The sequence below is a fragment of the Pelodiscus sinensis genome, chromosome W, assembly GCF_052426305.1.
Source record: "Pelodiscus sinensis isolate ZL-2025 chromosome W, ASM5242630v1, whole genome shotgun sequence".
Taxonomy (NCBI): Eukaryota; Metazoa; Chordata; order Testudines; family Trionychidae; genus Pelodiscus; species Pelodiscus sinensis.
In genome coordinates, this window is record NC_143084.1 from 12867991 (window position 1) to 12880469 (window position 12479).

The 12479-nt window shown below is 47.7% G+C and overlaps 1 protein-coding gene across 6 annotated transcripts in view; it reads right to left on the minus strand.

Moving 5' to 3' along the window:
* Window positions 1–1966: 1966 nt before the first annotated feature.
* The window catches only part of LOC102460042 (hypermethylated in cancer 2 protein), a 186886-nt gene continuing 176373 nt past the window's right edge, over window positions 1967–12479 (minus strand). For 4 of the 6 annotated variants that reach the window (XM_075897821.2, XM_075897818.2, XM_075897817.2 and 1 more), the window contains one exon: window positions 1968–6832. In XM_075897821.2, the coding sequence (XP_075753936.1) occupies window positions 5087–6796 (1710 nt within the window). In that variant the 5' untranslated portion in view covers window positions 6797–6832 and the 3' untranslated portion in view covers window positions 1968–5086. Of the gene's footprint in view, window positions 6833–12479 lie in introns of all 6 variants that reach the window. The other 2 variants (XM_075897828.2, XM_075897829.2) reach the window with 1 other exon arrangement.

Here is a 12479-nt window from a genome sequence, read left to right on the forward strand (position 1 = left end):
AGGTCTGAAACTGTAAAAATTTATGTAAACAGTGAGATAAATATATTAGTATTTTTCTGAGCCAAGTGAGATTCCACACTCATTCAAATGTGCTTTGGTTTAAAAAATAGTTTTGTGAATTTGGGTATGAGCTTTTTTTATACAACTTCTGCTATTTTATCCTGTTACTCGAAAAACATTCTGGAACTAAGTGACTAAAGCATATATTTAAGCTGCCTGGCCTCCATATTTTGTTTTTAAATTGTTTTATTAATTGAGGCTCTTTGTGCATCTTAAAAAAACAAAAACAAAATTAAAAAATGTAACTCCCCCCCCCCCCCCCCAACTCTTAAAATCTTAAATATGAAACTAGTGTTTTGCTTTCTCATTAAAATACAGAAACATGCTTGATACAATACTATGTTGTACAAATGCAGTTGAGTGTCTAGGCCTCCAAGCAGGCCTCAAACAGTCCCTGAAGTTTTGAGTATTATTAGTTATTCATCATTATTACTGTCACAATTTGGAAAATGTTGTTTCTATTCAGTCTATGGAACACACCTCTACACATCTACTTGAAAAAGAAAATTTCCTTTTGTACAACACTCTTGCTGTACACAGACTTTGTGTCATATTGTTTAAGTGCTCAGGGGAGAAGAAAATTTAAAAAGGAGGTTCTATTAAAAAAATATAGCATTGGGTCCTGAAACTTCAAAATGATTCTCAAGGCTTAAGAAACAAGCCAAAACAAAATCACCCACATACACCTGTAAGTCTAATCAAACAAGAGGGAGTGGGGTATCTGCTAAATAACAATACCTAGCTCTTAGTGCTCTGCATCTCTGGGGTTACTCCATGTTTTGGCTCAGTAAATCAGGGTATGTCTACACTACCCTCCTAGTTCGAACTAGTGGGGTAATGTAGGCATACTGCACTTGCAAATGAAGCCCGGGATTTGAATTTCCCAGGCTTCATTTGCATAAGCCGGCCGGCGCCATTTTTAAATGCCGGCTTGTTCGAACCCCGTGCCGAGGTGTACAGATAGTTCGGAATGGCTTGCTAGTTCGAACTATCTAGCCCGTGCCCCGTGTAGCCGCGCGGCACGGGGTTCGAACAAGCTGGCATTTAAAAATGGCGCCGGCCGGCTTATGCAAATGAAGCCTGGGAAATTCAAATCCCGGGCTTCATTTGCAAGTGCGGTATGCCTACATTACCCTCCTAGTTCGAACTAGGGTGGTAGTGTAGACATACCCTCACAGATTAAGCTAATTTCCTGAAGCTGCATTCTGCACACCCCACCCCCTTCTTCCCACTGCCAGCTTTGCTCTAGCAACTCAGAGCCTGGCCAGTCCCCATTGACATGTCAGAGAGGTTGGGAGTGTGTGGCAGATGCAGCTCAGCAAACTGCAGCACAGAATGGAGACATTCACTGTAGCACCACAATCAACAAACAAACATACCCCACAACACAAGGAGCAAAGCCCATCCACAGCCGTGTGTTCCTGTACAAAAGAGCTGAAAAATCATTTTGAAACTCTGGACTGGTGGTTTCTTAGCCAGCCAGCAGCAATGGGAATTCTTCTCTGTCTGCATTCTAAACCAATGCAAGTTTCATTTCAGCTTAGGACTTTTAGGCTGTGTCTAGACTACATGCCTCTGTCGTCAGAGGTATGTAGATTAGACACATAGGCAAAGGCAAATGAAGCCGCGATTTAAATGATCGCTGCTTCATTTAAATTTACATGGCTGCCGCGCTGAGCCAACAAACAGCTGATCAGCTGTTTGTCCGCTCAGCGCGCTAGTCTGGATGCTCCCCTGCCGACATCAAAGCCCTTTGTCGGCAGCCCCGTTATTCCTCGTGGGATGAGGTTTACCGGGGCTGCCGACAAAGGGCTTTGATGTCGGCAGGGGAGCGTCCAGACTAGCGCGCAAGCCGACAAACAGCTGATCAGCTGTTTGTTGGCTCAGCGCGGCAGCCGTGTAAATGTAAATGAAGCCGCGATCATTTAAATCACAGCTTCATTTCCCTTTGCCAAAAAAACAAATCTACATGGCTCCGTCAACGGAGTTTAGACGTACCCTTAGAGAGAGGGGAAAAAGTGGAAGAGGAGGGATAAAAATAGCCTAGAAGCTAACCTGGCACTGGTGTTCCTTGGCCCAGCTCAAGCCTTCTCTAAGGAGAAGGTGGCTAGATGAGGCCTTCACTATTCAAATGTTTCAAGGGACAGTCTCAGGAAGGTTTGGCAAGGTATAAGAGGAAGATTTAAAAAAAAAATGGAAATGTTAAAGACACTAAAACCCAGCACATCTCAGCACCCCACTGGTGCCCCTTGACTCACATTGTCAGAGTCTAGGCGCAACAAGACATTGGCACCAGAACAACCAGTGTGGTGTGAGAAGGGGTGGGAGGTCAAAGGTGTGGGGGGGGCAAGTGTGTTCCTTGGAATGTGATACCAGGCCAAGACGCAGCAAGGTTTGGTTTTGTCTAGTACATGGAGCCTGGATTCCAGTTCTCAGTTCATTCAAATGACTCCCAAAAACTTCTTATGGAATAATCTACCTTAACAGAAAAACCCTAGTGACAATGAAGCTTATATTTCTTTGTTTAAATTGAACGTGCTTGCTTCTTTTTTGGGGGTCTAAACTTAGGGTTTTTTTTTTAAAGACGACATGCAGGGTTCAGTGAACCCTAGGAATAAAAAGGACAATGGTTTTGAGCCAGGATGGTTGGGGTGTGTGTAAACCTTACTCAGTTCAGAAGATGATTCTACTGGCTGTGAATTTTTGCCACCACGCTCCACCAGTCATGGGAGGCTTGAAATAAGCCATAGCTTTCCACAAGGGCATGCCAACAAAGTCAAAGGGCCAAGAATTGGAAGGCTAAATTCTCTGTCTTCTCTCCTAAACCAACAGCAGCTGTTGGCTGTGATGTCTTAGGCAGATGTTACAAAAAATAAACAAACAAACAAAAAAAAAACATAGTTGCTTTTTTCATTTTGGGGTGTGTGAGTGTGAGAGAAATTTTCTGAAAGGGAGGATATGAAACATTTTGTTCTCCCCGACGCGCTCCCCATCTTATTGCACTCTGGTTTCTAGTAGGTTATAGGCTGCTATTCCCCTCATCCTCTGCCCTGCCAGGTGATTACACACTGACCCAGATGTGCTGGGAAAATGGAGGACAAAGGGGCCTTTTTTCCATAGCATCCAGGATCAATAAACAAAACTGGAAAGGGTCCAGACGCTCTAAGACGTTTCCTTCCTTTTATCTAAAAGTGACTACAAAAAGCCAAAGAGTTTGCTGAGTGAACCATTTAAGCATCTATCCACTGGGGTTTCTGGCTTAATACATTTTTGTCTTTGGCTGCGCTTTGTTTTAACAGTTTTCTAGCTGACTTTTGATGGAAGGATGGGGTGGTAAAAAATCCCTTGAGTTTTATTGTAAGTAAATGTATAAAGTAGAAGGTAAATTAAAGAACAAAAATACACACCTAATCTTTCACTAACCATCTTACTGTTTGCATGAATTCAAGAGGTAGCAAAGGTAATGGGTCTGTTCAAACAGACTCGCTCTTTAGTGAGGGAGGAAAGCTAAACACACACACACACACACACACACACACACACACACACACACACACACACATACCTAAGGAACTTGTAGTAAGTCCAGCCTACATCAAACCCCTTCCCTACCCCACCCACCCCCAAAATTAACCTCAGACCTTCCAGTTCAAACATTCACATAAACCAGGGGTGGGGGCTGCTGACACACACACCCAAAATCAGTCAGGGGCTGCACACAAGTGAGAAGCAAACCCCCCCCCCAAACAAGCCTTCACTGACATGGCCCCCTGACTGAGAAGCAGAAAGACACCCCCTACATTCCCATCACACAGCAAAGCCTAGGGGGGCTCAGGCTAGTAGATTTTGTGTGCTCCAGCCCTGCAGGGGGCATTGGGGGCTGGAGCATCAGCACAGGCTGCCCAATGCTGGGGGAGAGCCCTGAGCCCTGGAGGCCAGATCCAAGCAAGCCAGGGGCCGCATCCGGCCCCCGGACCTTAGGTTCCCCACCCCTGGCATAAACATTACAATGTTTTTTTCCTTTAATAAAACAAGTATCGCTAAGCAAAGAATATTAATATAAAACTACTAGAAAAGTAAAGACGACCCCCCCTGCTCACTGAAAGAAATTCCCAGGGCATCCACAGCCCCGTTCAGTCATGGGTGAGGCTCCAGAGGTGAAGAGGAGGGGTGAGGCATGTGGCTAGATATGCCAAGGTTAAAGACTAAACCCAAAAAGGAAAAAGAATGTGTTGCCATCCGAAACACTACTAGGTACACACCTAGGTAGACTGCTTTAGCCATCTCCACCTCATAAGGAAGGCTAACACCTCCCCTTCATCATCTCAGCTTCCCACAGAATCTAAAGGGGCTGCCAACCCTGTTATAGTCAGTCCACAGCTTCCGCCATGGGCACAGAAAAACCAACACTTTGTAGCCACTTGGTCCATTAAATTTTTTTTTTTTTAAGGAGTGGCAAGAAATGCCCTTATTGAGTCTGGTTGTGACATTAATATTGTAACACGAGCACAAAAGGCAAAGCTCACAGAGTAGCCAGTGGATGACAAATTCCACTTGCACTTTTCATTAATGCAGGAAATAACACTTGATCAATGTCTATAAAGCACTACAGGAGTACCAACAAGAGGTGAATAAAGGGTTGGTACAGCCCAACTTGATCCAATCTCCCTTTGGGCAATATAATTTCTCTCTCCATTCCTACTTACCATCCAATAGTCAGGAGGCCTCACTCCTGTTACCTGGGTGTGGGGATCAAAAGAAGAGTGGCCAAATCAACACCCACAAAAATAAATGGCATTTCTTGCCACACCACTGAGATGTGGGAAGGAAGGGGTGGGGAATGATTTGTGAATGGCATCAGCTCCGCTGTGGACCTACATTTGTCTTTTTATAAAAAATGTTAAAGCTACATTTGTTTAGGCTGCCCATGACCGAACAAAGGAGGGGAGTTGCCTTCTTAAGCAGCAAGTTTACAGAAAGGTAAATCACTGCGGATGGGCTCGAAGCTCATTCTGGAGTCTTTGGCTTATGTGGGAGAGGTATGCATTCGCAGGTGGCTGATCAGATTGCGCTGCTGGGTGAATTTCCCACCACACAGTTGACATTCATAGGGTTTTTCTCCTGAGTGGACACGCATATGCTCTGTCAGTCGGTACTGCCGGGTAAAGCGCATCCCGCATTCCTCGCAAGCAAAGGGCTTGAGCCCTAAATGGCTGCGCATGTGCCGTGTCATGGTACCCCGCTGCGTGAACATCTTGCCGCAGATGTTGCAAGGGAAGGGCCGTGTCAGCCAGTGAGTCTTCTCGTGCTGCCGCAGAGTGGCCGGATCCTTGTAGCTCTTTTCACATATGGAGCATTTAAAGGGCCGGGACTCTGCAGCGTAGGGCTGGTTAGGGTTGGACAAATCCTCGGCTTCCTCCTTATCATCATATGTGCCTTCCTCCTTGATGTAGAGGTCTTCCTCGGTGTGCGTCTCCACGTGGGCATTGAGCTGCTCAGAGCTAGGGAAGCCCTTGCCACAGGGGATGCAGACGTACAGGTTGTCACCATAGGCCACAGGCTCAAACCCCTCCTGCCGGTAAACGTAGTTGGCACTGGTGTGCCCACCGCTTTCACACTCACTCTGGCCACTGTCATCACTCATCTCCTTGCCATTTTCAATCTCCTCTCTACACTGGAATGCCTGCTCCGGGCCATAGGCGTTGCTTAGGTTCCGCTCGGCCGACTTGGACAAGGGACCCATCAGGATGCCATTGGGCAGCCCCTCGCTTTCCTCGCCACCTTTGATCCCCTCATTCCAGTCAAAAGCGTTGTCTTTCTTGATCCACTCCTTTTTGCGTGCAGTGTGCCGGAGGCTCTTGCGCTGGCCACTCTCCGCCAGGGAGTGAGTCTCCTCGTTCATGTCCATCTTCATGGGTTCACTGCTGTCTGCTGCACTGTGGGGGGCTCCAGCGGCAGACTCGTCGAAAGATGAGGCACTGTTGGCTGCAGGGGCTGAGGCAGATTGGGGAGAGCCATGCTGGCTTTCGCTGAGCTGCGTGTCATCCTGGGAGGCTGCCATGGGGAGTGATGGGCTTTTTTTGGACAAGTCAAGGCCAAGCTCCTGGTCACCATTGCTTCCATTTGCACTGCCACCACCACTACCGTTCTTGTTGGCTCCCCGGCTTAAGGAGTGAGAGTTCTCTTGGTTAGAGCTGCCGATGAAGATCTCATCGTCAGAGACCTTTCCCTTTGGCAGCTCCTTTGAGTGTGAGCCCTTCATCCCCTCAGTTGACCCTGAATAACGAGTTTGGATGACTGAAGTGGTAGAAAGCCTCTGACTCCTGGGAGGTCTCCCAATACTGGGCCCACCGGCCCTGCCAGAGAAAGACCTCCCATTCCGCTTCAGCTTCTTCCTGCAGAGAGCTGCTAGGTCGTGCAGTTGGAGGTAGCTTGCTGCGGTGAGAAGAGCATTAAAGTTCTGTTCACCAGGCTGGTCAGTCGTTAAGAGCTTCCCAGTATAAATAAAGTCTAAGATCTGTCGGAACACAGTGGGGTTCACCATGTCCGTGTCTAAGTTAATTAGGTTGTCATGCAGGACGAGGGATTTGAAATACATGCTGCTGGCTGCCAGGATGTTCTTGTGGGCACGAAACAGGGCATTTTCTACCACAATAATCACGTCACAGAGGAAACCTTTGGCTCGTTGCTGGTTCAGCTGCAGTAGCAGTTGTTTGGCATGATTTGGCAGTTCCATCTCCAACTTCTCTTCCTCTCACCTTCGCTTTACCACCTGCAAGACAGGAGAACACGTCTGTGAACTCACCGCTTCCACTTGGACAAATCTGTGTTTAATAGAGTGGGTTAAAAGACTGCTGTTTAACATTAGGTTTGACACTGACTAAGGAATTCTGGGTGCATTCCAGAACTGCAAGCTGTGCTCCTGGTAGGAATACAAGGAGAAACATTTCTCATGCTAAAGCCTCAGGGGGATGGGGGAAGAAAGCAAGTTGTTTCACCATTATTTATAGATCGGAAACATGTACATTTTTAACATAAGCAGCAGCATTCTTTGCTTTAAATATGTGGTTTGTATCTTTGGGGTTAAAGATATTACATGCAGCAATTATTCCATACGCAAGGCAATTTAGTTACATTGAGGTGGGAAACTGGGGAGGGGTGGCTTTTAAGAGTATCAAATGTGAGTTTAAAAATGCTAAATAATTTGGAGCACTGATTTTTGTCATCCTTCTCTTCAGGGGGACCAGGCTGTGGATTTGAACTGGGGTAAATTTTTTAAGTACTTTAAAGTGCTAAATGTTCTTGTTACTACTGCTAAAAAAGATTATCAATAATTACTACTCTTTTTTAATAATTTAAATGAAGTAACAGGTTTTGGTTTAAACAGATTAATTCCCTCTCATGTTTCTGTTCCCTTTATTATTCTATCCCCTGAATGATGGTTAGATTAAAGACATAAATCTCTTTTATATCCATACATTGCATACACTCTCACACTCTCTCCCCCCCTCCCACTCCTAATATATCTGGAGTTTTAATGTTGGCAGCTTCTTTGACTTTTTGATCATCATAAAAATCTACTGGCTTTCCAAGCACTATTTTAATCTTTTGAAATGCATGGCAGGGGGAACATCAAGATTATATTTGTGGATTTCCTGGGTATTACCATGCCAACAAGAGAGAGTTAGTGTCAATTATTCCACTTAACTGGATTTCCAGTTCCTTTTCTACTTCATTAGCTGGATTTCACACACAAAGAATCCAGCCCTGGACTTGACTGATTTCAGCATTCAAATTTTGGGGAGGCATTTCCCTGACATCTATTTTAAAAAGTACCTATTCCTTCCCAGCCAAACAAATTCTGGGTAACTGGCTTGGGGTTAATGAACTTCCCCCAGATAGAAATGTAAGTTTGCTCTCACCCTCCACCCCTGCCCCAAAAAAACATTTCTGATTTTTTTCTTATGGATGGTTGCTTACATTAATTGATTTCTACTAAACACCAAACATAAAAAAACATGTCAACACACTCTAGACCAGGCCTGGCCAAGCCACTGGATTTGGCCCGCGGACACTGCAGGGAGCCCCAGTCAGGCTCCCTGCTTTCCTCACCCCACCCACACACCACTCAAATGCAGTTGCGGGGCAGTTTTGCTTTAAAAACTGAGCCCAGAGGGGAGGAGAGGAAACTTCAGGAGCTGCTCCAACCCCAGCACAATCCCATTGGCCGGCTTCTGGCCAGAAACTGGCCAATGGGAGCTGCCTGTTTCAGTAACAGGAAATCCGTAGTGTCACGAAGGTAACTGGGAGTGCTGGTGGCGTAGGGTCTGAGCAGAGAGTCCACATAGCCAGACAGTCCTTCAGTGAGAGTGCCAATGCCCGAGATGATGGGGCGTCCGGGATTTCCAGGTTTGTGGATCTTGGGTAATAGATAGAACAACCCTGGTCGGGGCTCTAAGGGTGTGTCGATTTGTTCAGATCTTCCAGAAAACACCATCGTGACACTACGGATTTCCTGAGAAAACTACAATGCATTGGTGATCTTCCAGAAAACACCATCCTAGCCACCATGGATGTAGAGGCTCTCTACACAAACATCCCACATGCAGATGGAGTACAAGCTGTCAGGAACAGTATTCCTGATGATGCCACAGCACAACTGGTGGCTGAACTCTGTGAATTTATCCTCACACACAACTATTTCAGATTTGGTGACAACATATACCTCCAGACCAGTGGCACTGCTATGGGCACCCGCATGGCCCCACAATACGCCAACATTTTTATGGCTGACCTGGAACAACGCTTCCTCAGCTCTTGTCCACTTACACCCTTTCTCTACCTACGCTACATCGATGACATCTTCATCATCTGGACCCATGGGAAGGAGACTCTGGAAGAATTTCACCATGATTTCAACAGCTTCCACCCCACCATCAACCTCAGCATGGACCAATCTACACGGGAGGTCCATTTCCTGGACACCACGATACAAATAAGTGATGGTCATATCAATACCACCCTATACCGAAAACCTACCGACCGCTATACTTACCTGAATGCCTCCAGCTTCCATCCCGGACACACCACACGATCCATTGTTTACAGCCAAGCACTGAGGTACAACCGCATATGCTCCAACCCCTCAGAAAGAGACCTACACCTACAAGATCTTCAACAAGCATTCTGTAAACTGCGATACCCACACGAGGAAGTGAGGAGACAGATCGACAGAGCCAGATGTGTACCCAGAAGCCTCCTGCTACGGGACAAGCCCAAGAAAGAAACCAACAGAACACCACTGGCCATCACCTACAGTCACCAGCTAAAACCTCTCCAACGCATCATTAGTGATCTTCAACCCATCCTGGACAATGATCCCTCGCTTTCACAGGCCTTGGGAGGTAGGCTGGTCCTTGCCCACAGACAACCCGCCAACCTGAAGCATATTCTCACCAGCAACTACACACCGCACCATAATAACTCGAACTCAGGAACCAATCCTTGCAACAAACCTCGGTGCCAACTCTGCACACATATATACACCAGCAACACCATCACAGGACCTAACCAGATCAGCCATACTGTCACTGGTACATTCTCCTGCACATCCACCAACGTAATATACGTCATCATGTGCCAACAATGCCCCACTGCTATATACATCGGCCAAACTGGACAGTCCCTACGTAAAAGAATCAATGGACACAAATCTGATATTAGGAATGGCAACATACAAAAACCTGTAGGGGAACACTTCAATCTCCCTGGACACACAATTGCAGATCTCAAGGTAGCCATCCTGCAGCAAAAAAACTTCAGGACCAGACTTCAAAGAGAAACTGCTGAGCTACAGTTCATCTTTAAGTTTGACACAATCAACTCTGGATTAAACAAAGACTGTGAATGGCTAGCTAAGTACAAAAGCAGCTTCTGCTCTCTTGGAATTCACACCTCCAGATCAGCTGCTAGAAGTGGGCCTCATCCTCCTTGATTGGATCCACCTCGTCATCTCCAGCCTGATCCTGGCCTGCATATTTATACCTGCCTCTGGAAATTTCCACTACATGCATCTGACAAAGTGGGTCTTTGCCCACGAAAGCTTATGCTCCCACACTTCAGTTAGTCTATAAGGTGCCACAGGACTCCTCGTCGCTTTTTAAGGGGCTCCTAGTTATTCACAGAGCACATGGCTGCAGCCTGTGCGGGGGTGGGGCAGGCAGGGAGGCTGATTCAGGAACAAGCTGCTGGCTGGTAAGTCTCCTGACCAGGCCCTGCCTCTAGCACCCCAGCCCCTCCCTTCAACAACCCTCTGCCCTCTTATTCCACATACCCAAATCCTCTGCTCCCCACCTACACCCATACCCTCTCCCAGATCCAGCACCCCAATCCCCTGCCCCAGATCACAGTCCCCTTCTGCCCTAGCTCACAACCCAAACCCCTGCACCCCCTCCTGTACCCCAATTCCCTGTCCTAGGTCACAATCCAATCCCCTGCATCCCGGTCCAGTGCCCCAGGTCACAATTGCCCCCTTTACCCAAGCTCCCTTCTGCAGCCAACCGCCATTCCAGACCCTGCACCTCCTCCATTAATATCATGGAAGAGTGCAGCCCTCAACCACTTTCTAAATTCTTGGAGTGGACCTTCATAAAAAATAATTGCCTACTCCTGCTCTAGACCTTGGTTAATTAGTTTGTAGATTATCCTCCTTTCTTCTCTGTCATGGGGCGGGCCAAAGAATTAGTCCTCTCTTAGCAGGGCACTGCCTCCTGGCTGGTGTCTCCCCCGTCCTCACTCCTGTTCTAGACCCTCATTGCGCCCCACTCCAATGATCTCTTGTTCCCCTTCTGGGGGTGTTGTATCAGCAGTCCTTACTCTGTACTGCCACTGTGGCCAACTGTGGCTTACAAGCCTAGCCCGTCTGTCCCAGGGGCAAGCCACACAGTCTGTATGGGCCATGCCTTGGTGGCAAGGTGTGATGCAAGGGGGAAGGGGGGGGGCCAGGCCTGCCCACTGCTCTGGGTCCCAACCCAGGGATCCTCTGACAGCAGCCTTGTCCTGCCTTCATCTACTCCCCTTCACTGGCTCTTGTTCCCTGGGCCACTTCTCCTGTGACCCTTTGCACCCTCCTGGTCCTTGTAGCAAAGCCAGCAGCCTGGCAGGTATCAGGCAGCAGCCTCCCTCTCTAGCCCCCCTGAGCCTACCCAGCACTGGTCTATGGAAAGTGCTTCTCCAGGAACCAGGCCTTGTGCCTTTCCTGGTCAGGGCCTAACTGACTCTCTCTGCTGGGCAGCTCCTTATATGCAGGGCTGCCGCAGCAAGCCACACCCTGATGGTCTAGTAACAAACTTCTCCTTCATTGGCCAGGGCTCTGCACAGGCTCCCTACAGCCTGCATCAACCCCTTCCAGCCAGCCTCATTCTTCCTCTGGTGAACCTCAAGAATTAATTCCAATTAACTTTTGACTCAGCTCTGGAATAAAACCACTATTTTCAATAGGGATGTTAGACATTGGGTAATTGAATAGTCATGTAACCACATGAAATCTTAGCAGTTACACAACTATTTGACAGGCCCCAGGGGTGGGGCTGGCAACTAGTGCGCTCCCAGTGAGCCCCCTGCCATCCTGCGCTGCTGCCTCTCTATCAGAGGTAGCGGCACAGGGCAGCAGGGGGAGCCAGTCCATGAAGGGAGACGATTTAAAAACCAGTGCCCCATGCAGACTGGCTGCCTGCCACCCTGTACTGCTGCCTCTGATGCAGAGGCAACAGCATGAGGTAACAGCAGCCCCTGTCTGCACCCATCCCCTGCTCCAAGCTCCCCACAGACAGAGGCTGCTTTGCAGCAGCCTCCCCTGTCCCCCCTCCCCTGCTGCTGCCTCTGATAGAAGCAGCAGCACGCGCCGGGGGGGGGGGGGCGGGCGCAGGTGGCAGGCGCAGGTGGCACTGGCTCCTGATTCCCCCCTTGCTGCCTCTGTATCAGAGGCAACAAGGGGTGGGGGAATGCAATGTAGTCAACAAGATTCTTACTGGTTAATTGTATAGTCGACTACACATTGACTTCCCTAATCTTCAACATGATGCTCTTACCCAGGGAGAGTTCATATTCAAGTCATTGAGTAAGGACTGGCCTCCAAAAATCAGCTGTAAGCAACATGAGAGGTGAGAACAGAATTAAGCAGGGAGCTTGGAGGCCATAGAAGCACTCGCTGTGTTCTTTTGGATAGATAATATCTGCCAGAGCGTGTTCATGCTTTTAACCATCTCTGACTCAGGCCTGTTGCACACTGTTTTTGTACCAATATAATGCTGTGTTATACTGATATTGCTAATTCAATACAACCCTGACATACACACATAGGCTACGTCTACACTGGCATGATTTTCCGAAAATGCTTTTAACGGAAAAGTTTTTCCATT